Source organism: Rhinolophus sinicus, chromosome 10 (genome assembly GCF_057876585.1).
Source record: "Rhinolophus sinicus isolate RSI-liver-muscle chromosome 10, RSI-T2T, whole genome shotgun sequence".
NCBI classification, from domain to species: Eukaryota; Metazoa; Chordata; class Mammalia; order Chiroptera; family Rhinolophidae; genus Rhinolophus; species Rhinolophus sinicus.
In genome coordinates, this window is record NC_142510.1 from 1,039,824 (window position 1) to 1,065,791 (window position 25,968).

Here is a 25,968-nt window from a genome sequence, read left to right on the forward strand (position 1 = left end):
TTATAAAGAAGATCAAAGTTTTTTCTATTTCAGGGCAGAAAATCTTATCCGATAGATTTTAACATGCAATAAAATGTCATTAACATGGTATTGAAAATGTGGAATTTTGTGTTCGATAGGCTTTAATCTTTACGTATGTATATTTTTACTAAAATTTTGAACATTCAAATTAAGAATAGGAAGTGTAATCTATTAGGATAAGTAATTCGGTAGTTAGACTAGTCTTTCAAATAACTCTTATCTATTCATTAATTGAGATCCCATCAAGATTACTGTTTGTTAAAAAGCAGAAAGAATTTCTACGATTTTATATTTTACTATTTTAGAAAAGAATTATTCATTCTTTTAGAAAATAACTCTTCATATAACGTCACTTGGTGACATTTTGGGTAAAAAGTAAGCTAACATGGCATACAAAAGAGGGGTTTACAATCGGAGACATTTGCAGCACACTGCCCAGAGTGTAACTCCCACTGGCCAGCTCAAAAGCCATCGTCTTAAAATGATTCTAAACGTGTACTTACTGTTCCCAGCCTGGCCGGCCAGCACCCGGACGAGCAGTATTTATTCTTACTGGACCTTGAAAACAAAATAAACAAAAACAATGAGTAAATGGGAAATTGCATTTAACTAAAGTTAAAATTATTTTCTAAAGGGGAAGTTCAAGCCCAAATCATTTTACTCACCAGTTGTAGGGATCAACTGTCCGTGCAATAATGACTGTCCAAGTAAAGATGGGGTTCCAAGTACAGGCACCTGGTAACCCTTTAGGAAAAGACACGAATAAGAATAGTTTTAAAAACAGCTAACCCCCACCCCCAAACCAAAACAAAACCACCACCACCACCACAGCAAAAACCCCCCAAACTAAAAATCTCTGCTGTAAAAAAAAAACCTCCACATTTGTAAGAAGCCGGTAAGTCTTGCCTTCTCTTCCATAAGAGCAGTGATTGCAATTGAGGATGTTCCCTTTGAATGTTCCGACGCGAGGGCTGCAGCCGGCAGCATTTTACTATCAGAATCCCTAGAAAACAACAGAATTAATAATACGTTAAAAAGCCAAGGAGGATCCACGGTAAAAATCACACCTTCTTACTCAGTCTGTTTATCCAGCACTGGCATTCAGATGAGTTAAATCAAAGACGGTAAACACGTCTGAGGAATGTGAGATGGGACTTTCGGAGAACTTTTCACATACCAGTGAGGAATAAAAGAACTTCCTTAACAAGTACCATCTATGATGGCGCGGACAGGAATCAGTTCAATTGTAAGAACAGTAAAGCTTGAAAAAAAGACCAAAGTGTGGGACAAAAAAATACAGAGTAAGAGTAAATTCTCGCTCGAACGCTGTTGTTGATCAAAGGGGTATCTGAGACAAGCCAATGGACTGGGCCTTATACCCACTGTTATTCAAATAAAAGGCTAAAGTCCATCAGTGGGATTTCTTCCATCTACACGTAAAGGTCCCACGCCTGAAGATTTGGCTTCGGTGGTCTGGAACAGACCCCTGGCATCTATCTTTTAAAAGTCAGCTGAGTTTTTAAGAATTTATGAGCCACTGGACTACATGGTCCAAGGTCCCCTTCATTTCTGAAGTGGAGGATTTAAGCGAGTTTTCACTCTTTTCTACATAACTTGCTCCAAACAGTGACTGTTTCTCCTCTCCACCTCTACCAACGCTTTCTCCCTCCTCCACTGCTCCCCAATTCTCTTAGTTCTGCTCACGAGTGCTCCACTCAGTACCAACCAGCTGCCACGCTCCTACGGTAAACAAGCCAGCACTGAATCAACCCGCATAGCTTTTGATCTTGGGATGCTTCACCATGGAGTCCTTCCGTAGAAGCCCCCACCTCACCGAGCACCGTGGTCCCCAAGGACGCACACGCTGCAGGTCACGCAAACAGCTGCTAAAGCACGACGACGACACCTTTGCTCTCACTTGTCTCCACACAGACTCACCGGAAAGGCCCGTCTGCCTTTTCTGAGTGGACCGATATGGAGACCGTAGCTGTGATGTCAGGTACAGGGGCTGGGGCAGAAGGTGGATTTCCAGGCACAGCGGGGGCCGAGGACGACTGATTAGAAGTTAAAGAAGACAGAGAAGGGGCAGGGTGAGCCGAGGACGACGTCACTGGAATCATCAGGGGATCTTGCTGTCTCGATATCGGTGATCTCATCAGAGGCTGCAGGTTCCGCTGAATGAGTGGTCGCGGAGGGGGGATCGGTGGTGGTGGTGGGGGCAGCTGCTTTCGCAGTCTTTTCGTATAACCAGTTTCATTTTTGAAGTTATTAACAGCCTACAGACACCAAACAAAAGTGTAGAAAATGTAGTATTCACTCAAGTACAGTTAAATTAAAAGATTAAAAGTTTTCCTAAAGGGGTTATTATAAAAGGAATACAAAGATCGCTACCTGCCGTAAGAATTTGTTGGCAATCAAAGCGTCAGGGGAGACATCGTTCTGATGACACGTTGGACACGTATGATCGTCTGACTCCAAGAGCGCGGTTCTTATACCTACGTGGGAGGTTTCAGACATTAATGAAAGCGTCGCACGACTCGGTTACATCACTCTTCTCCAAACACACGCCGCCAATCATCTCTCCTCTTCGATTCAGAACCTTAGAAGGAAAACCTCCCGCCTCATGGCACCCTCTACTCTAACTTCTACCTTCAAAATGGAAGTCATGACTATAATTGAAACAAACATTTAAATTCCAAGCAAATGCACTCTTTCACAAATGCATTTCTCTTTGTCGAGCTAGTCGTTCGAGTGTGATAGGGAAAAGAACAGAAATGAGAGTCTAGAAACACTTGACGTGGCTTACATCGGGTTTTAAAAAAGCATCACGAGACAAGTGCACTGAGACCCAGCAGCGTGACTCAGACAGCCACACACAGCAGGCAGGGATCACAGTCAATTCCAGACAGTCACTGACAGGCCCCGCGTACTGGAAGGTCAGTACCAAGTGCTTTGCTCAATCCGAGACACAGGACCCAAAATACAGCCAGTTGTTTCAACACTATCTTTAGAAATGAAAAAGGTGAGGACAGTGCAATTTTCAGATGATTCCATTTTCATCTGGGTAAGAAGGGACAAGCTTAGGATAAATGGCAAGAAAAAAGAAACCAAAGTGCTAATACAAATGCTTAGAAAAGTCACAAGTGACCATATGGCTGGTGTTGGGTAATGTGTCTACAGAGATCTGTTACACACAGGAATTTTAGAACACAGCCGTCCCTCCTTATCGCAGGAGGCAGAGGAGTGGGGGAATACGTTCCAAGAGCCCCGTGGGTGCCTGAAACCGTGGGTAGTACTGAGCCCTATGTCTGTTTTTTCTATACACACACGCCCCTTTTCACGTACAGGCAGCACCTCTCAGCTTCTCTTGGGCGTATCCCAATTGCCAGCATCACTACTTGTGCTTTGGGGCCATCGTTAAGTAAAATCAGGGGACTTGTACACAAGCGATACTGTGACAGTCAATCTGATAACAGAGACGGCTGCTAAGTGACTAAGGGCAGGCAGTGCACACAGTGTGGACACAGGGGCAAAGCGTTGAGTCATGTCTACAACAGGACAAAACTGGCATGAGATTTCATCACAGTGCTCAGGAGGGCACATGACTTACAACTTACAAATTGCTTATTTCTGGAAACTTCCATTGAATATTTTTGAACCGTGGTCAACCAAGGGTCACTGAAACCATGGATGGAGGGGGGGGCTATTGTAAGCTATTTTTCTCAATCTAGGAGAGGGACTTAGCTGTCGTTTAAAAATATTTCCAGAATATCTAAGGCCCCAAAGGCTTTTAAAATTCTGTATACCACTTAAAAATTAGTATAGGAAACAAAAAACCTACCTTTTTTTTGTTTTTTTTTTTAAACCCTACATTTTATAAAACCTCACTGGAGTCACCCTGATGAAGGTACAGGAGGGTCCATTCTAATAGCTCAGAAGACAGAGGCTTTTTTTTTTTTTAAAAGCAGCAACAAAAACAGAGTTCTCACTATTAAATGCTCTATCATCACCAGTTCATATTTTATTATTAAAGTACACCATGTTCCTAGTAGCCTTTCCAAGTAAAAGAGCCGAGCCTTGAACAACTTGGGTTTGAAATGCACGGGTCCACTTAGGTGTGATTTCCTCCAATAAACACGTACATGTAAACGTACGCTCTTCTTTACGATTGCAGTCCCAGTGTGTGTTCTCCAGCTGCCTTGACTGTCAGAGTATGGTACGCCACACACACAGCACGCAAGTACATGCTCATCGACTGTGCGTTACTGGGGAGCCTTGCAGGCAGCAGCAGGCTATCGGTCGTTACGTTTTGGGGGAGTCAAATGTTATACGTGCATTTCTGTGAGGTGGGAGTCGGCACCCCAAAGCCTGCGTTGTTCAAGGGTCAGCCGCACACATATGGGAACGTTCGCGTGTCTTACATTCGTCACAGTAGCTGTTCCCACAGCAGGGGATGACGACGGCATCCGTCATGATGTCCTTGCATATGAGACACAACAGCTCATCCGGAATAGGGTCGTCTTCCTCGGAGGAAGACGACGGCTCCTCTGGTAAGAAAGGTGGTTTTTCTTTCTTCCCAATTGCATATGCTTCTCTGTAAGAGAAGGTTGGAGCGTTTTAACACTGCTAAGAAGGCCAAGTATTTCCAAGACATTCCCATGGTCCACTGCACCATAATGGGAACTCATCACTGAGCACAGGGCCAGAAGTTACCATCCGCTGACACAAGCGTAAGACCCTCCACAACAAGGGCGCAATCACGGGCACCCTCCTCTCTCTAAACAACAAAGACATAAAACAAACCCCTCCACGAATATAACAAAACGAAACAAAGGAATGCTATAAAAGTGGCTAAAAGGAGCTGAGAATTCCTAAGCCCAGGAACAAGGGCCAAAAAGGTAAGCGCCTGCCACCAAATTCTAGTCCAGTGACAGAGACAGGGTTTGAACTCAGACATGGCAACACCCCCTTCACGTTTTTCCTGCCCTCCCATGTTTCCTGGTGTGGGGTGGGGGTGGGGGGGAAATTCCCTTCCATAGTCTAACAGGCTTTGCTCAACACCTGGGAAGGTAGCAGAGCAAATGACATAATATGGAAACTAAACTAGGTACGACTGAGGGGAAATGTCACCAGGCAGATTCAGACTTCAAAACCAGTGCTCTAATGACAAATTAGGATCTTAAAAGAGAGATTTCTCTATTTATAGTCAATTTTTGCGTAAATGATTAGAATACGTGTTACAAAAACTTAAAGTAACACCTCATTAGACATTTGGGTCCATTTTTGGTACAAACGCATTTTGCAGAACTGCTGCGCACTAAATCTACTAAACCTAAGGAAACCGCCTGTGCTTCCCGCACCCCCCTGTAACCAGGCCGGGCTGTGACGGGCTCCCCGGGGAAGGACGTGCGCGGCCCGAGGCCCAGAGCCGACGCCAGAGCTGGGCAGCGCGGGTACCTGAGGCCGGTTATTTGTGCTGCAGATGCTCCGCAGACATCACCACGACTCCAGAAATAAGTGTCAATTTGCTTATGCCCCACCGCTCCCAATTTGTGAAAGAGGAGTCTCCCACTGCCCAAAAGAGAGAAAAGAAAACAAAAAAGAGGAGGAGAGAGGATAGAAAAAGAAACAGAAGAAGAGTCTGAGTCGCGTATCAGCGGTGGAGGTGGAGAGGGTGAGGTTTCATTTAAAATATTCAGCTCCCATTTCCCCAGCATTTGCTGTGTGTGTGGCACAAATGGGCTTTTGTATTTCAGCATTCAACAGCAATGAAGTTAATTATTAGTGAGGGTTCACCGGTCAGGCTAATTTTTCCAACACAAATTTCTATTTACATTATTATATTAAGATACAGCGGTCTGCTCTTATATTGTGTCTGTGAAAGTCATCAATTTGAACCTGAAATTGTTTAGAAGGAAGCATGTCTGAAACGTCTGAATCCGAAGGAGGCTAACAGTACACTGCGCTAGGATGGACCACAGAAACACAGGATGGGAACCGATCACAGCAGACAGGGTGAAGGTGACAAAGCGAGTAAGGGGCGTTTAGGGATACAGTGATTCTTATCTGTGAGCTACAACAAGGTACTGCCTGCAACACATACTGCAAGACAGCGAAGCTGTTCCACATGGCCCCGCAGCGCAGCCGGCTCAGACACTGCATTCCTGCCACACACAAGCAGCTGGGGAAACGGTGCTTGTGTAGTTTGTTTGGGCACTGACAACACGGGCAGCTAGCCTCTAAACTGATGCTTCTCGAGGTAACGTCACCGTCTCTGGAGGCCTTGTTAAAAATGCAGCTAAGGGTGCTGTCACATAGCCTCTGAATCAAACACTGGGGGTGGGGGGCACCAGCCCATTTAACACACTCTGTAAGACATCCTCCTTCTCTACAGAGAACCAAGGAACATTTGGCATACCCTGTTGTACGTGAGCTCACAACTGCTGAGGGTAACAACGAAGGTACAAAGACGTATTAGTAAGAGCAGATAAAATGGGCAGCATCTGGTTTTCATGTCTACCTATTTCACTAAAAATTGGCTCCTAAAATAAAACCTGAACACACATTAAAAATAAGCATTCAAGTATGGCTTACAGTGTTACAGACAGTCTGAACCAATGGCTTATAAAGCCACCCGGACTTCAGACTCGTGAGACGTCACACAGCTTAAGCCTCAGCTCAGCACTTCATCTCCTCTGGACACTTAACTTTGTCTGAATATCTTGCACCTTTTATTCTTAAGTCTCTTGTTTCTCACAATGATTAAGACATTCGCTTTGTTCACTTAAAAAGTGCAAGCAGCATGTAAGGTTATGTGGGAGTATGGATGTGAACGAGGAAGAAAGCAGGGAATGACAGAAAAAGAAAAACTTAGAAGACTACGAGGGGATGGCCCTCACTGACAACCCGAGTCCCCAAATCCACTGAAATTTGCTTTAAATGGAGCAGACTGCAGCCTCTCACTCACAACACAGAAGTGGCCACGGGACAAGCCCGAGAGTAAATGAGACGCAATGAGGCGGTCCCCACGGCCACCGCGCCACGAGCACTTACGCGTCGATAGTCGGTATTGCGTACTTCCCCGTGTTGGTGAGCATGGCCCCCTTCATGTTTGGGTCCTTCACTTCCATCATAAAACTCCGGGGAATCCCAGTACTCTTTTTAATCCTAGGACCAGACTCAAAGTTCTTATCCTATGGGAGGGGGAGGGAGAGAAGCAGCAGTTACCGTTACTTCGCGTCAGCCACGCGCAGCGCGCCCTAACAGCCTATGACATCTGGACTGCGTGACACACACCATCTCCTTTCAGCCCACAGCAGCCATGTGTGTGAGCCCAGTGCTACCACCGTCTCCATGTCACAAGGAAAAGCCAAGACTTGGAGAAATCAGCTACTAAGCACAGAACCAGCCACGGCCTAGAGCCTGGCAGTTTGGCTCCAGAGGCTGTGGTCACTCGCCATCGGATAAGAGATGGCAGGACCGACCAAGAAAAGTAAGACGACTGATAGGTTGCTGAAAGAGCAGTAAGGCTGCCATACTTTGTACCGTAGACTTACCCCATTTGTCGGGCAGTTCTTAATATAGTGGCCGGGTTTACCGCAACGGAAGCAGGTGTAAGATGGAGGCGGCGGGCCGAGGGGTTTCTTCATGTAACTGCAAGGGAGGAAACGTTACATGTACACAGAGACTTGGAGAAAACAATGCTTCTGATGGGGGGGCAATGCACCCCAAAGGCCCTACCAGTATAACATGCTTATGGACTTACTTGATTGGGTCGTATTCATGGCCAGATTGCGACATCATCGCTTTAATTTTATCTTCTTCAGAAGCATTGGCTTCAGCCAGATTGGCAGTCTGTTTAACAGGTAATTATTTGACACACACATTAGAAACACAGTTAAGAGCACACAGCCAAAGACAACACCACTCATCCTGCAAAGAGCAGTAGCTAACCTGGCATCAAAACAGCTATGTACAGGCACAGGCATATAACCTAGAAGAGGCCCTGGAGTTCCTTAGGTGTCTGCGTGTCTGCGGGGCTGAGGAAAGTCTTTCTGGGGGGCACTCAAACCTTAGACCCTGTTTGTACCTTGTGTGAAGATTTGTATACGACTCCCCTAAGAGTTCAAAGCTGAGATTACGTGAGGAGAGAAACACTTGAGGTTGTCCAACCTTAAAAATAACTCAAGTGTCATTGCATCAAGACTGTAATTTATGCTTACACCTTAGAGGTAGGGTTGGGGGGTACAATAACTGAACACATTATGGACCAGGTATTAAAAACCACAAGGCTTAGGGAGCGGTGTCAGTTTCAAATTAAGTGCGAAGCACAGGCACTGAGTGTTTGTTATTTTAAATCCAACTCTCCGAAGTTTTATGGACTTTGTCTTTAAGGCACACACAATAGTCTAGATATAAGCAGGGTCTAAGGGAGTGAGTCCTAATACCTCGAATCTTCAAGCATCTAGCACTCATATCAGCCACTCACTGAGGTTTCTCTTTACATTCATCCACAAAACAAGCAACCAGTTTTAACGTTTTATTGTCATTTTATATACAAAGAAGGCTTAACATTAACAGAGCTTAGAACAACAGCAACATTTACAGAAAACTGGATTACAGATGTTGAACAACTAATTTGTTTGAACCCAAACATTAATTTACAAATAGCTGGGGGGAAAAAAAAAAACCCGCAAACCTCCAAGGCTCCCGCTGCTTCCACAGAGCAACCACGGTGGGACCAAGGTCCTCACAGCACATACAGTTCACACAGTGAACTAGAACCCGCTGCAGATGGCACCTCCGTGCCAACCCATCTGCGTGAGGAAACTAGGAGAGGATGCTTTTAGCCTGCTGTGTGCTTTACAGTCATTGGCTTTAAGGCTTCGTTTTCCCAGGACAGGCACTTAAAAGCTGCATTTGTTACTAGCACACTTTGGGGCACAGTCTAGTGGAGAGGGCACAACCTGTAACAGCCAAGGAAGGAAAGATGGGAACAGCACTAATGGAAACCCATCAACTCGTTCATCTCTGTTGCTTACGTGCTTTTACATTTCTGACAGGAGGGAAAAAAGGATTTTGGGAAACTTCCTTCTTGGCCCCCAAAAATCTGCCTGTTCTGTAATATTTGTGTGTTTTTTAAAGGCACGATTTGCAAGCTAAACTATTCTTTTAAAAACTAATCCATCACTCGTGCTTTCCCAAACAAAAAGTACACAGTTGAGCAGAAAATGCAAGCAATCTTATAGCAAACACGGCATATACAGTGATTTCAGGAAGTGACAATCTGCCCTCTGCCAGACACACACATGGTATATTCCTGCAAACAGCTTTACACATTACATAATTCATGTAGTCTGTGTTCAAACAAATTAGGTTGTTTAAAACTTCTTCTAATGCAGACAGACTACAAGTCTAGAGCATAAAAAAGCAATTGTATCACATTTAAAATGTTGACCATCACGGGTTCAATTCAAATAGTCAAGAAAGAACCATGCAATCGTCCATGTAAAGGAAAGCTGCTACTTGGCTGCTTAAAGAAAGTCCACATAATTTACAGCCAAAACCAGGGAATTCCTCCAGAACTGTTTCCAATGTATAATTAAACAAAACGTATGAGGGGAAAAAAACGAGTAAGTGTAGCTTCCTGTGTTTCTTCTGTCTTGAAGATGAAAACACTCCAACATTACGGGGAGGCTGACAAAAGACTCCCCCTATCTTCTCACAACCGCACCCACCCTTCACAGGACAGTAATAATACGTACAACGCTTCTGCAAAATATGTCCTCCCCCGCCCTTCAAAACAACTGTTCCACGTGAAAAAATACAGTGTTAGAAAAAGAATGCATATTTTCAAGAATATATGTATATATACCTTTGTGAGCTGGGCCAGAGAAATAGACGCAGAAGAGGCATCAATCTGTTCACAAAAGATTAAACACACATTCAAGTTCCACACTGAAAACATCTGTGAGTGATCACTTAGTCCCTACGGCCACTTAATGTTCAAACATCGGGCATTTTTAGTTTCCTAAAGAACGTTTTCAAGCTGCAAGTGTAGCTGACCTCCCTCATCTTTCCCTACGTATTTCACTTACAGTAACAAGGCCAAGAGCTAGCGGAGGGGGACGCCATCGCACTGAGGCAGCGGGGGAAGAGGCTGTCACCCAGGCACTCGGTTCCGAGTGGGGACTGGACGCGAGTCCTGTGTTTGTCTGTCTGTCTGTCTGTCTGTCAGTCAGTGCTCTCTAAATGTGATGCTGAAGGCAATGGGCAGGAAGAGCGGAGGAAGAAATCCATGGCGCCTGGAATGCCCGTGCGTAAGACGGGAAAGAAGCAGCTCTTGAAAGGCTCAGATACTCGCCTTCAGAAAAGGATTCCCACCAAAATGGCACTATTTTTCTTTTTTTTGAGCATGTATTGCTCAGTCTGAGTAAATCTGTTTGTTCTCCCATATAGAGTAACAGAAGCTTCTTACCAAAGAAAGCACAGCTTTTTCAAGGCAAAGCTGTTAAGCCAAACAAAAGGGGGAACAGCAGGTACCCTGGGGCAGGGCAAACGGGCCGGTACACGGGAGATGACTTCAGTTTGTGGAGAACAGAATGTTCATCAAATGGAGCAAGTATTATACACGAAGGGTACGCGAGCTTTAAAAAATGTGGTCGCACATGTGACATTCTTAAATTCTTCATTATTTGGTCTCCTGACACGGCCTTAATGTTTTTAAAAAGTGTGTATGTGTGTATACACGTACGCACACACGTACACGTCTTTAGCATGTAACTGCAGATACGCCTTCCCTACAAGTGTACCAAAATGAAAACATCACTAGCTTCCCACGTAGGAAGTGGGCTGCTTATTCAACATATTATAAACTCTCTCATGCATTAGTGGGCAGAATTCTTATTTCAAATGGAGAGAATGTAACAAGATGTCTGGATCAAAGAAGAAAAACACAAAGGCGTGAGTCTTCGTCAGGTATTTCCCAAGCATTCCAGAGAACTAAGAGTATTAAATTAAAAGCAGCATGACTTAAGGGTCCCAAATAGAAATGGAACAAGTTTCAATGTGGCGTTCTTAGCAGTGCTCACCTCAGGAGGAATTCAATAAATGCAAATAAAAATCATGTTGGCTAAATTTAGAATACCCCTTATAAATATCTTCAGGTTTTAAAAGTTAGTTTGATGGATATTATCACCGGGACGCTTACTTAAACACAATGCTCTTAGCTGCATGGGAGGGAGTCGAGTTCGTAACGCCCTCATCCCACATTCCTAATACACAACCATATAACCCACCAAGCGCTTCTCACTCTTGCCCAGCTTTGTCGTTTTCTTTCCTTAGAGAGCTAATCTCCAGGGGTAAATAACATGTTTTTGAAAGGATACATAATATCCTATTTTTATCCAGAATAAATTCTGACCTATTCAATCTATTTTGAAGGGGTTACAGTTTACATCAACCAGGAGTTGTTTGAATTGAAGTAACAAGGACTGAGTCAATTGCTGTCAACCCTCATCTATGCTGTTTCTAACCAATGAAACAAATTGATAGCCTTTAAAAACAGTCTATTACTATCTAGAATATGACACTGATCATTTCCTTAGAAAGCAATCAGTTATATTAACTTTCTTAAGGCTGGAACCAAAAAACTAAACTCTCTGCCCTTCCCACTAACCCTGAAAATGTAGCTGGTTTCTCTGTTCTCATGCCAGGCTTTCTTGTCTTTGCTTTTTACGTTTTTGCCAACTTGTAATCAGTCATCGTATATTTATTGAGTTGAAAGTGGTTTCAGATAGTCAATGACAACTAAATCACCATAGCACCTAAATTCCTTTTTCCCCACCAAATAATCACCATAGCACCTAAATACCTTAAAATCCACAAGGAAGTCAAATTTACCACAAATTTACCAGGGCATAACAATTGTCTTCTACATATAGCAAGGTACTAAGAACTAAGTAAAAAATGCTGACAGGGAATGGTGTAAAATTGACTAGAAACTTATATGTACTAAACAGCAATAAATACAGTAACTCTCAGATTACTACTGATAAAAAAAAAAAATCATCCACTACTTTAAAAAAAGGCAGTCTTCACAACAACTGACCACTGCTCACTGCAGTTGTGGTCTTGCTTCCAGGAGGCAAGAATCTGGACTCTTCTGTGCCAGATATTCTTGCTTGAAATTAAAGGGTCCTCCACAGTGCAATTCTGAGGCTCAGTTAGGAGGGAGGTCACCTAACTCGGAGCCCCAGCGTGGAAGGACGATTAAGCACAAAGCTGAGGGTGCACACAGCACAGCCATCCTGATTTGGCCAAGTTACCAAAAATGTACACACATCCACTTTCACTAATCAGAACTGAAAATCTGGTTTAGCGACTCCATGTTACTTGGTTTTTGTGAATGTGTACAATCCACATGACTCTTAAGTCTCCCAAGATGGGCACAAATGACACTTGATGAATCCCTTCTCTCTCATCCCAAGTCAGCAAATAGGCCAAGCAAATAAACAATGGGGATATTAAGTTATCTAATGTCTCCATTTCAGATAATTCTATCTAAAAATTAAAGCCATTGGAAAGCACTAAAAGAAAAAAAAGAAAAAAAAAACGAAAAGAAAAAGAAAAAAAACTAAATAAGCGTAAAATAAACTGCTTCTTATAAGTGTAATACAGACATGCCAGGGAACACACAAGGCTAAAAGAATGGTAACTTTATTTATGAACATGTGATTTGTGTTTATACACATGCTAATAAACAAAAAGGAAATAACTGTTTTCAAGAAATAAAACTTCATCTGAATTAGTTTAAATACTATATAAAATGTACTTTATACAAAACGTGTCACATTAACTACTACAGTCACCAGGGTAGTAAATCTATTTTGTGCTAGCATTTGGATACATAAAAATCAGTTTTAAACCAATCACCAGCAAAACAGAAATTTGGACAGTTTTTACAGCATTATGCCTTAAAAAAAGAAAAAACAAAAATGAAAACAAAAACCCATGTACCCCAAAAGAGGGAAAAAAAACCAAACCAACCCCAAACACTAAGAGTTCTGAATCCTATATTTAGTTCCATGGGAACTAAAGGCCATTTACTTCAGAGAACAAGTCCAAAGTTCAGATATTCTATGTTATCACGTTTAAGATCCAATGATCCAAGGTTAGTGAAATGCCTGATACACAATTAAAGATCAGTAGTATTTAAAAAGGATAAAGTGAAACAGCAAGCAATACCCTTGAACTCTAAACCAAGATTTCAGACATCTTGTATTGTATACAAATGAAGCCTGAGCAGTTCAATGTGCAGAGAACATCAAGTGTACAGAACCGATGGCTGCAGACCGGTGCTCAGAAACACACGGCTCACGCCACAGCTGAGGAGCGCTCCACTACCCCTTACTTGAGAGCACAAGGTCAAAATGGCATCACAGTTAAGGTTAACCTGTGATAAAAGTCAGGATGGCACCCTGGTGAAGGGGAGTGGTCTTTGATAAGCTACAGCTTTCAATGAGCTTATAATAAAGGCAGCATTCTAACACCTTAGGAAAAAGGGAAGTATTTTAATTTGGACAAGTAAGCAGCCTAGAAGTGGAAGACCTTGCATTAAAATTTGAAAACAATGTACTCAATTATATAATATCAAGAAGACATTGATATACTGTGGGGCGCCCGATTTCGGGTTTCACTTTATAGTCTGGGTATAAACAGACAATAGAGCTCAAAACTGCCAAATAAAACAAAACGAAATAATACAGCTGCATCAATGGTCTCTGGAAAGCTCTCGTCTATGAGGGCTCTGGACTTGGAGAAAGCATCAAACTTTCACATGAGCTTCACATGTTGCTAAAGCGCTGTTCAAAGCCATTCATTAGGCAGAAAAAAAAATCTAACAAAAACTAAGTGATACAACGTGAAAATGGCAAAATATACACTCCAAACATTTTTTATTGCAAGAAACAAAAAGCACACAACAGCCTGTATGTACATACATACAAATGCTAACTACAGACAGACAGATGTAGAACATGTTCTCATGTTCGTCACTGTAGAACCTGCATGATCTGCAAGGATCGTACATTAACTGCAGAACAGTGCCATACAGGAGCGCTGGCATAGTGAATACGGAACAGTGTTGTTCGGGCACAAATTACCCATTTCTACAAAAACGTGTGCAAATTATGCCACATATCCAGATTCAACTGAGCTGTCATCAACATACATTTGTTTTTTTTACAATACGCACTATGATCGTTTGGGTATTAAGTTCTAAAGTGATTCACTTCACTCTGCTACATGATAAAGGTAAGAGCAATGTGTAGAAAAAGGGTGAGATTGTGTTTTTACATACTGCTTTTGAAGTTCCCATCACTGGTTCAGTTCGACTTCTAAAAAACAAACAAAAACAAAAATAACATTAGCTCAACGAGCAGCTATTTAGGAATTTTTGTGCTAAAAAGTCTTTCATACAAGGACATTTGAGATCTTGCTCCCCATCATCTGTGGCCAGTTTGGCTCAAATAAACTTATAAAAATTAAAAAATAAAAATAAGCAATCTTAATACAGATCTCCAATCACACATTTACAGGACAATTTTACTTTTGCACAAAGATTTAAAAACAACCAATTTCCGAACTAATGAATACACCACACTTTGATGCATTTGTGGTTAAAAACAAAACAGAACCCATCTTGGATAATTCTAGAACAGGTGCTCCTTGCTATTGCAATAAATATACTGCCTTTCTGAAAAGGCAGTATAAGGATTTTGTTATGTTAAGAAACTTTGTGGCTATTTCTTAACAGACCAAACAATTAAATTATATTAGCCCCCCGTTTTTAAATAGGTACAGATGTAAAATTTCATACATGCGATTTTCTCAAAGTGAGACTACTGTTAACATTTATAATTTGGATCCCAGAGAAATCGCTGCGCTCCAAAAACTGAATTTCAAATCCAGAAAGACACATTGATAATTTTTTTAAATTTGAAGAATATTTTATTGATATTGACGTTGCTTTTAAATTTATGCACTATTCGATAGTTGTTTTAATTTTTTAAAAAGTCTCAGAACAATGACCAAAGATTAAACAAGAATTCTAACCAGGAAAATAATGCAACATAGTCTGACAGTATTTTAGTAAAAAGAATGAGTTAAATGTTTATGGAGAACTGGAAAAAGCTGATTTATAAGAGAACATACAAATAAGCACAAGAAATTCCTTTAAAAATCCACACAGGAAACAGGCCAGGGGTTGAGTTGCTAAATATAGTCTTTTAAGTGCTGAGTTTGAAGTTTATACTATCTTGACCTTAGAGAAATGTTAGATCGCACCTGAAAGGAGTTCCTAAGTTTGTGCATGATTTAGAGGTCCTGAGATAAATATGAAGTTTTCATTTTCTACTATTTGCTCAGCAAACTCAGAGCCATTTTATGAGGCAAATATATTCCAATGGAAATCATACACAGAGTGAATTAACAGGCAATTCTGTAAGAGGCAACTTATTTTCCACATACTTCAAGTAATTCTCTCCCCAAGAGTTTCTGAAAATCACAAAATCTACTGAAACTGAATGCTTTAAAAGGCACTTGGTAAATTAAAGTGTAATTTCACACGAGATTGTAGGAATTAATTTTTCCCTTATAATTTATAATTACGTTAAGTTAAAAAGCACATGGTTCACCTGGCACAGCAAAAAAAAAAAAAAAAAGGACTCAGCTTTTTAAGTTGTTACTGTACAGAAGCTATGACACAAAAGGACCTTAACAGTTGGAACTTAATTTTACAGCAAATGAGATAGTCTTAGAACGAATACCTGCCCACAGGAGGTAAACTCTAAGAAAGGACTCTACCTCAATTCCAAGAATACACTCCATTTCCTAGGGCCAGCAAATTCCAGTTTTTCATTAACCAGAAGCAGAATTTCCCAAAAATTCAAATAAGGTTACCTAACTTCTAGGGGGAAATCATTACCCTTTAAATAGGCCAGGCTGCTCTCCTTTTAACATACTATAATTTTGCTATCACTGTTAAAATTGCAAGAAAGCAGGGGAAGTTAAAGATATGTCAACTCTGCTCCTTTACTGAATTTCTTAAGCTCTAGATTAGTCCTAAGATACTGCTGTTTTCTTCCTCCAATAATGGCCTTAATTCTTGCAACTCTCTAGAGAACTCATACCCCTCTTTTACTGAGGCACGTGAGGCACAGACTTCGGGTAACTTACCCGGGTCTCACAACTGGTGTGAAGCGCGAAGTGGAGTGGAACCTAAGTCTGACGCCAGTGTCTGGGCTCGTAAACCCTATGAACTCTGCAGCCTTCCAACATCCGCCCCTTACTAAGGGGGAGCAAATGTCCGCATCACTGAATACGCGAGGCTGGGCTGCCTGAAGAGTCAGGACACATCTCTTAAGACACTGACATATGTTTTTTTAACAGTAGGGGCGAGAGGAGGTGTATCGGCAAACAAAAACAGAAGAAGGCTCCAGAAGTATTTGCTCACTATTTGAACATCCTTTTCTCATCTTTCTAAGTGTGACCTACATAGAGCCAGACTTCCTCCCAGTAGCTCTTCCTTCTAACTACAGGTTAAGATAACTGGGGGGAAGAAATCAGGAAAAAAACCACCCCATCCTCATCGTTTTAAAGATACAGAAGATATGTTCATTAGGGTAATGAGCTCAGTTCTAAAACCCACTTGTCCTTTCTCTGTCTCACACACACAGGTCAATTTTGAGAAGCTCAACGTGAAATGCGATGCGTACTTACATAACATATGTCTTGCTTGTAGATTTAACACCTCCAATAGGAATTCTTCTAACAATCACAGATGAATTCTTAGGGATTAGAGCATTATCATCTGTATATTCTGTAAATAAAACAGTAGAGTTGGATTTCCATTTGGGATCTGGGTAAGTCATCGTCCTCAAGAACGAGAGAACTTCAGCCAAACATGAATTTCATGGGAAATGAACTGAAATAGCAAAGAGCATTAAGAACCACATGTGCTCTGTGTCTGGCTCACACTGTCGAAACAACTACCTTCTCTTCACAGGAAACCAAGGAGTGTCAGCTGGCTCTGGGCTCTGGCACCTCCACTTTTGTGGAACCCCAAATCTCAGTCAGACCAAGTCATCCTCGAGTTCATTTAGCGAGTTAATGCTGAACCTCTGAACCATGAAAAACAGCTATTTATAGCGAAGACATTCTGGCTCTACTGGCCCCTAAACATGAGTATTACCGGGAAAGACAAACTAAAAAATTATGACGTAGTTTGAAAACAGAAACAAGGGATTTTGTAATAAAGAATTAAAAGTGGGATGCAACTTTGGATGGAATGGTGATTCAAGGAAGGCCCCTCTAAGGACTGGACATCTGAGACTTAAAAGACTGAAAAGCCAGGCAGGTGTGAAAAAGGCTGGAAAGAGTGTGTCAGAGAGAAAGGCATGTGGAAAACGTGACACAAAAAGGCCAGAACAGCTGAAGAAAATAAAAGTAACCTGAAACACAGGTAAAAAGATACAGAGAGTACACTGATTTATATTTTGTTTCTAAGTACAACGGGAAGTCATTGAAACACTGTAAACAACAATAACAATTTGGTTTATGTTAAAAAACACACAAAAAACAAAAGATAACTGGTATCTAAGTGGAGAATGAGCCCCTGGGGACAGAAAGTACAAAGGGCGTGGTCCAGGCAAGAGCGTGCTGGGCTGTGCTGAGAGATGAGAGGGGGCAGACGTGTAATGTTCTGAGGCAGAATGGCTAAGGTTTGTGGATGAACTGAATCTGGGGGTGAGGAATGAAGGAGAAACAGGAATCAGGCACGCATTTCTGGGTTCCTGGCTTAAACAACTGGACGAACAGCGATGTCACTCTCTGAGAAGACAGACAGGGTGACCAGAGCCTGTTTTTCTATTCCCTGCAGTATTTCTGTAAGAATGAAACTAAAAAAGAAACTGAACAATGACTTGAACTATGCTAAAGAGATGCTAAGGAAGGAACTTGTAAAATTACCAAAAAGAGAATTATCCACTACAGGGAGAGATGTAAACACAGACCCAACTCCCTTAATCACAGTCGGATATTAGGAATTGACTTGCTTCACTAACTCAGTACCAAGTGGCCGACTCCCTCTGTTCTTCCAATTATTTCAAGTCTGTCACATATCTAAGGATTTTCAGCTTACACTATGAGTGTTTCCTGTTAGAACTAAATTGTTCAGGAAAGGGTTCTTTTCAGCGCGTTTCCAGTCGTGGGCTTTATGGCACAGGTATCCACTGAGAGTGACGCAATTTCCCAGGTTCTGGCATACCTATGTAAGACTACCACCATCGTGCATAGTTCAGACAGTCCCAAATTCCAAGTAAGCTCTGAGTAAGCACAACTGGGAGCAGGGGAGATGAGGAATCTTCAAAGTAAATTCTAGAAACAAAACCTGGTGCCAAACACCTGATGGTTTCTGAATGTGTCACAACTCTCAGAGGTGTTCACTGAGGGAACAAACAGCAAAGCTGTTCACAGCTTTCCAGGACAACTTGCTAATTGAATCGGCACAGCACTGAGTCAAACTAAGTTAGATGCCCTGATGCCAGATGCTCTAACTGACCTTTCAACTTTTAAGTACCTGAATTACATTGATGATTTCCCACACTTAAAATATCTCTTTGATAAATAGCCTGTTAGCCTCAAAAGACCCTTTTTATGCACCAGTGTAATTTCTGATCCCAAAACATGAAGACCACGGACAGAATGAAAAACAATATGAAAGAGTATTTTAAAAATACTTCCTAATCTTTCACACTGAGTTCAGAATGAAGGTTCTTCGTTTCCTCTTTTTGGCGGGGGAGGAGGGACAGAAAAGGAGGAAAACAAGTTTATACGAGAAAGTTATGTAGGAAAAACAGAAAAATCATTTGAGATTCAACTTTAAATATAGTCTAGAAATAAAGAAGCAAGGATTCTCAACATCTAAAACATGAAATTTTGATCCAAGCATTTTCATCTAATCAAGATTTAAGTGTAAACATTAATTCAAACAAACTAAAGTGACCCAGTTCGGCTTTCTCTCCTAGGCAATCTCCCAACTAAAGCTACAAACATTTATTTTGTGCTCTTTAGTTCACTGGATGGTGCTAAAACCCGGTGGCATTCCTACTCAGCTGCCTGTGACACTGGACACCACACTGCTCATAAAACTCATGAAGGGACTACCCTCTTGCACTACCGTCCCCTAATCTGCGTTGCATACAATTCACATTTTCTCCTGTGAAGCCCCTTCTCTTAACCAATCTGACATCAAAGCTTTCTCCAACAAGGACAGTTCACACAAATATATCCAAGCAAATATACCCGCCGGGCAAAGCACTTCCCTAACTTTTAGGGTTTGTCAAAATAATGTATCACGTAATTTCCTGGCTAAGAGAAAAAAAACATGTCACAAAAGGCCTAAATTTGTGGACAATTCCATCAACCTTACTCCAGCCTAACAAAGCTGTATTCAATTATTAGGTGAAAAAGTCGGACAAAGTCTAGCCCCAAATGATTCAATCGTGTAATCCTCCAGTAAAACAGGAAACTTGCATAGTGTATGATTAAAATTGCATGAATATTCTCTAATTCCATTTGTTTTCCTTTTATTCATTAAGTATCATTACCACATCAAGATAGCCTGAAATTCTTAATAAATCTATGTTCTGTGACGTGTGACTCTAATCCTTAAAGGATGCTTCTGATGGCCTTAAAGAAAGATTTCCCTTAAGATGTTTTCTTGACTATTATTTTAAAAAGCTGCTTCTCACCTGTTCGTGACCCCTACCAGTTCTTCCTCTCCTTAACAAAGTGGAAGGGTGCTGCCCATAATTACAATGACCAAAGCCTCACATGAACTGTCCCTTAGCTGTGACCCTTTCTTAAAGGGGGAAGAGGAGAATATTCTTTCACGTTTAATATCATGAGTAAATAAAGGGCTTCCTTAATGAGTATTTTTGAGTCACGACTGCCAGTAGTGCTGTTTCCCAACACAATGCAATTATACTCATGGCTGGATGTAAAAGGAAAGTAGCTCTTTCATGACAAGATTTACTCCACCTACCAAACAACAGGCTAGAAGTGCCCCCTCCCCCCGGCCCCAATTTCAACTAAAAGAACCCATGTCACCTGTAAGCCAAATTTAGGGAACCAAGAAAATACCATAACCTAATTAGAATTCCACTTTATTTCTTCCATGCCATTGATAAAACTAGAGAGAAAACTACACATCAGCATTACAATACTGAGAAAAAGAAACCAAAACAAGTTCAGAGCAAGAATCTGAAAAAGGTCGTTTGTCACATTGTCACATCTTCACATCTCCACGTTCAATATTATAAAATGCTTTTAAAAGGGAGAAAGAACTTAAAGATGCCAACCAGTGGCTCACTGATACTCGCATGTATCAGTGATACTGGCATGTATCAAACAGACAACTGTTTTCAGTATCCTTGCTAGTAGCAACATAATTATGTCAAGTTTAGCAATGACTCCTTTAAAAAAAGAAAAACGTGTACTTTTGATGGTTATTAAGTTGCTAAACTTTAAGAATAATGTGATGAACTAAATTCAACTACTTGCCGGATTCCTAATTCTGGAATGTACACACCTAAGCGGTCCCATCAGAACATACCGATGTTCAAAAGCAATTGCAACACTGCAAACTGGCTGGGTCAAATCCTCACAAACATTCAAGCGAGGACCCCTTCTCCACCACACAGGCAACTCCAAACGTAAATCAATAGGTAGGTAGATGGCAGAGGGAGGAGGACGTCAAACCTGCCAGTAAGCCCCACACAAAGGTTACAAAGTTACAGAGAAGTAGCCCTATTGTTCTTTTACAAACGAGAGGCCTTTGCGTGGTGCTCTGCTCCCCTCCTTCGAATGCCAAGCGAGAAAACGCCACAGGGCAAGCACCCCGAGAACCTGATGGCACCCCCACGCCCTCCCTCCCAAATCCTCCTTTTCAAAAACCTCGGAAAGGAATAACCAGGCTGTCACGCTTTGGGCTCGGCCTGTCACAGAGGATCCACGTACGCAGACATCCACCAACGCCAGCCACGCTGCAGGGCCGAAGGCTGCACCCCCGGCTGCGGGTGGAGGCGGGAGCACAAGCCTTAGAACGACCGGTCCCAGAGCCGTAATGGCGGTTAGTCTCCTGCCCGGCACCTGGCCGCTGGGCCACGGCAGGCAGCCGCGGAGCCGGGGTCCGAGCAGTGGCTCTTACCTTCCTTGGTCTGCGCGTTGGTGATCTGCAGGTCGCAGTCGGCCGCCTTCAGCTTCTCTCTCCCCATAATCTGCTTCTTTAGGTCGCAGAGGGAGATGTGCAGCCCATCAAACGTGACGGTGTCATAGTTGAGTTTGGAAGAAAATTTGTAATGCACACAGGACATGGTGCCCGAGGGTTCCTAGGTTCAGCGAGCAGACGTGGACACGCTCAACAGAAGTGTATTTATCAACTCAAGAGCAGAATATGCACACACACAAAACACTCAGAGACACGGGAGGGCCCGCAGGCCTCGGACTCAACACCCCCCAACCCCGAGCAGGGGGTTCGTCGACACAAGCATCCAGAACCCCTCGATACTCAGAATCACTTCGTGCGCAAGGAGGCGGACGAGGACGGGGCCGGGGACACGGAGCAGCGGCCAACGGGCACAATGTCACCCGGCGGAGTCCCCCTCGCTCATGCTACGGGCCGGCAGGAGACCGGGGGGCAGGCGGTGCAGTCAGTAGCGGTCAGTCCACACGTGACGAGTCCGAGCGACCCCGCGGGGTCAGGGGTCCATAGCGCGGCCGCACCTCCCGGTGGGTCTGTCTCCGTGGATCGGGGTGACCCGGGCCCCGGGAGAAGGTTGAGGGGCGAGGGCCTCGGCCCGGAGTCCACGAGCGGCCTCTCGCCTCCTCCCGGCTTCCGGACGACCGGCGTCGGCGGCCCCAGGCCCAGGCCCAGGCCCCCCCCACACGCCCCTGGCGCCTGCTCCCCGGCGGCCACGCGCGGCCCGCGGCCTAGGCCCAGACGCGCGGTCGGCGGAGGAGAGGCCTTCCGCAGGCCGCCCGGCTCCGCCTCCCCCCCGCCGCCGCCGCCGCGGACACACGGCCGGCGCCGGGCCTCCGCCGGGCCTCGCAGCGCGTCCTCACCACCCCGGACCCCGCCGGCGGCCGGGGGGCTTCGGCGGACCCTGGCGCCGCCGCCGAGGCTCCCGGACGCTTCCTCTCGCCGGCTGCTCCGCCTTCGCTCGCCTTCCGCTCCTGTTGCCTTTCGGCCCAGAACCGCGAGAACAGGCCCGGGAACTGCCGGGCGACGGCAAGGGCTTCCTGGCGGCGCCTCCCGCGGCCGCTCTCGGACGCTCCCCGGGCGCCGGCGACACCACCGACCCAGGCACTATGGCGGACGCGGCCTGGCTCCCGGCGAGCGCCCCACTCCGGGGTCTCTTAAGCAGGGACTGCACGGGCGGCGCGCGCGGGGCGGGGCCGGCGTGCGCGCCGCGGCGGCCCGAGGGGCGGGGCCCGCGCGTCACAAAGCGCACCCCGCCCGCGTGACCCCGCGCTTTGTGACGCCCGAGCGCGGAACCGGAACCCGCGGGAGGGCGGGCGAAACCATCTGCCTCCAAAGGGGAGGGGAGACGGCAGAGAGGGCCGGCTCATCGGGCGGCTCCGGGGGGGGGAGCTCCGATGTCAGCCGCTGCCGCGCTGCTTGTTGGCTCCGCAAAGCGGGGTGCCGCGGGGTGCCCGCTTAACTCCCCTTGCGCACAGTCCCCTGTTCCTCCGCCCCCTCCCAATTTACGTAAACATTGTGGTTGTTATACATGCACCCACTAGCTTCCCCTTCCCACAAACTGGCCACCCTAAGCTCTTCCTAAGGGGACATTCTGGAGCAGCCCCGGGATAAAACCGATGACAACGACAAGCACCCGAAAGATTCATTGAGCTGTTGCACGTGCTGGGCACGGGGCTGGGCGCTTTGTACCCCCGCCAGGCTCTGGAGCCACGCTGTCTGGGTTGGAACATAACTGTGGGATTCCAGATTTAACTTCCCTGAGCCTCAGTTTCCTTGGATGTAAAATGCCCTTAAAAGTCTCGTCTCCTTCCATCACCATATATTTCGGGTGGTGAGCACACAATGCAAGATGCAGATCATGCATTATAAGAGTGGTACACTTGAAACTTATACAATGTTATTAGCCAACGTTACCCCAATCCGTTTTATTTTTTTAAAATGCCATTAAAAAGACTACTCGGATTACTGGGTTGTCATGGATTAAGTGAATACATTTCCATTGTTTAGGACCACGCCTGGCACACGGTTCAGTGTGTCTCAAGAAATGTGGTTCAATCAATGTCAGTTTAACACCATCAACAAAAAGCCCTACGTGGTCCGTCATCACTACCATTATCTCCAACGTATGGAGGAGGGAACTGAAGCTGCCATCGGGCACTTGCTGAATTCTCACAATCAGGGCATCTAGGGCTCAGTGGCGGGGTCTGAAATCCCGTCCCTAATTACAAATGCCAGGGACTGTGCCAAGACTCCCCTACAGGAACTGGACCGGACTAGTTTTCCTTGGGCCGTGAGCAAGCTATTACCACATCCATAGAATTCATAATATAATGACATTGCATTCATAAACTGTAACAATCACTATCCTTCACACTGCATTTTCCTCATCTTTGTTGAATTTCACAGGCCGGGCTCAGAAAAGTTGGTCCCTGAGAACAAGATCACACAGCCAAATGTGGCAAAGTGTGCCAGGGACTTCCTAAAGACACACCCCAAAGTCTGTCTGAACTTGATTTAAACCCATCACCACCTTGTCAGAAGTCTTCCTAAGGCCACCTTATCTAAATAGGATAGTCATTACTTTCATGGTTTCCTCCCAGCTCTCCTCACTAGCTGGCGCGGTGTGTGGCTGCTTTTTAATTGTCTGTCTTGCCCCGCACCTGGGAATAGGGATTGCTCCCTTTTGTTTTTGCTGTGCCTCCAGTTCCTAGAACACTGCCTGGACATAGCAGGCACTCAGTAAATGTGTTCAATACCTACATAGTTGTCCTGCCCTAGAGAAATACCATAGCAATAAGATTCGGGCACATCCAGGGCAGCCCCACAGATGAAAACACTGTTCAAGTCAACCACTGCATAACACTGGTGCTTTGCAAATTGTCGAAATTCAACTGGGTACATTTTTGTTTAGCTTCGAATTTTTTTTCAATTTGTCAATTACGGTTGACATTCAATATTATTTTATATAAGTTTCAGGTGTACAGCATAGTCGTTAGACATTTATATAATGTACAAGGTGGTCCCCCCAATCAGTCTCAACTGGGTAAATTTTGAAGATCGAATTGGCATTCTCAACAGATTCATGAATCGGGCAGCATCCCATCCAGCAGGGAGGAACCCCACCAGCTGTAGGGAAGGAGGACAGAAGGGCCCTCTGGGCGGGATTACTTACTAATGCCTACCAGGTAATTCCAGGTATTTGCATGTTGACTGGTTAAAGGTTACATCTCTGGGAAGCTGAAACTGCCGTTAGATTAAGTATTAAATCTTGTTTACTGACGCGGGGCCTAACACAAGTAACTCCATTTTGGGCCTGTGGTCTCTTTTTAAACAGTATCTAACAAATTTCTCCCACCTTTGGTAACTCACCAAAATTTTCTTGCTCTTGGGTCCTCTTCAGAATAGCTGCTCTTCTTGAAAAACTGCCATGTGAGTGAAAAGGGGAAAAATTACATCTAATGAAAGAAACACTGGACAAGAACACGATGAATCATTTTAGTATTCACCTCTGAAGTGTGAAGCTATATCCTTCCACTAGTCTTTGGCTCCTTCCTTCCCTCCCCTAATTTAATGATAATTTCATCAGCGTAATGGGATCAAACGCGGCCACTCCCCTAGGGTAGAGCGGATCAGAACTCTGACAAAAGAAAAGGCTGTGTCCTTGGAAAGAATACACAGTGGACCCTTGAACAATGCAGGGGTTAGGGCTGCCCCAAGCAGTCGAAAATCCACGTATAACTCTGACTCCCCCATCACTCGGTTTCCAGGGCATTGGTTCCAAACCCCGACCCCCACACTAAAATCCTGGGATGTTCACGTCCTTGTGGGAAAAGGTGTAGAAGAATGCATACAGTTGGCCTCCCATCCTGAGATTCCCAACCACAGATCAAAAATACTGTTTCAGTCAGTGGCTGGTTGAATCTGCATATTCAAAACCCAGGGATACAGAAGGCCGACTGTATATTTATTGATAAAAGTCCACATATAAGTGAACCCAAGCAGTTCAAACCCATGTTGTTCACAGGTCAACTGCAGCTGCTGTTATGATTTGGTCAAACCACTCTCCTCAGTCAAGAGCCCTTTAAAAAACCTTGGTTCACCCCGGACACTCTTATTTATGGAGACCTCATGTCATTATCACATCAAACAGGTCGAAATGCAACCAGAACTCACATTAAATATAGTTATGAAGAGATTTAACTGGGTTACTTGACTGATCAACAAAATGTTACATTTGGTCCACTTATTTTTAAATTCCTTTACTAACCTTAATTTTGTAGATTTCCTTTAGTAACATGGAGCCACTCTTCCTGCGACCTCCCTTACCCCCAATATTTCTGTAAGCTCTGGAAACCTTTGGTCCCGTACCCACAAAAAATGAACCACCCCTTTCCAAGCTCCTCCTATGGAAGGACTCTGCAACCCCCACTCCCAAGGATTTCAAACCTTGGTTACCTTCAAACGCACTGCACCCTCACACGTCTGCCAAACGCATGCATTTAGTAGATCCCCTACCTTGTTTCCTTGTGCCAAGACTTCTTTCTGAGAACAGAACTGGGAGACCCCGGACGCTCTCCGCCTGTCTGCTGCACGGTGCCTGCAGTGCTCACTACCCAGGCTCGGGA

The 25,968-nt window shown here is 44.1% G+C and overlaps 1 protein-coding gene across 4 annotated transcripts in view; it reads right to left on the reverse strand.

Annotated features, from left to right (window-relative positions):
• The window catches only part of RBBP6 (RB binding protein 6, ubiquitin ligase), a 28,922-nt gene extending 7,467 nt beyond the window's left edge, over window positions 1–21,455 (reverse strand). For 2 of the 4 annotated variants that reach the window (XM_019750180.3, XM_019750179.3), the window contains exons 1-14: window positions 21,290–21,455; window positions 16,801–16,900; window positions 14,381–14,417; window positions 9,896–9,940; window positions 7,787–7,875; window positions 7,578–7,674; window positions 7,075–7,214; window positions 5,479–5,592; window positions 4,443–4,615; window positions 2,413–2,516; window positions 1,960–2,297; window positions 928–1,024; window positions 687–765; window positions 525–579 (exon numbers count right to left, since the gene is read on the reverse strand). In XM_019750180.3, the coding sequence (XP_019605739.3) occupies window positions 525–579; window positions 687–765; window positions 928–1,024; window positions 1,960–2,297; window positions 2,413–2,516; window positions 4,443–4,615; window positions 5,479–5,592; window positions 7,075–7,214; window positions 7,578–7,674; window positions 7,787–7,875; window positions 9,896–9,940; window positions 14,381–14,417; window positions 16,801–16,900; window positions 21,290–21,455 (1,634 nt within the window). The remainder of the gene's footprint in view (window positions 1–524; window positions 580–686; window positions 766–927; window positions 1,025–1,959; window positions 2,298–2,412; window positions 2,517–4,442; window positions 4,616–5,478; window positions 5,593–7,074; window positions 7,215–7,577; window positions 7,675–7,786; window positions 7,876–9,895; window positions 9,941–14,380; window positions 14,418–16,800; window positions 16,901–21,289) is intronic. The other 2 variants (XM_019750182.3, XM_019750181.3) reach the window with 1 other exon arrangement.
• Between the last annotated feature and the right edge of the window lie 4,513 nt (window positions 21,456–25,968).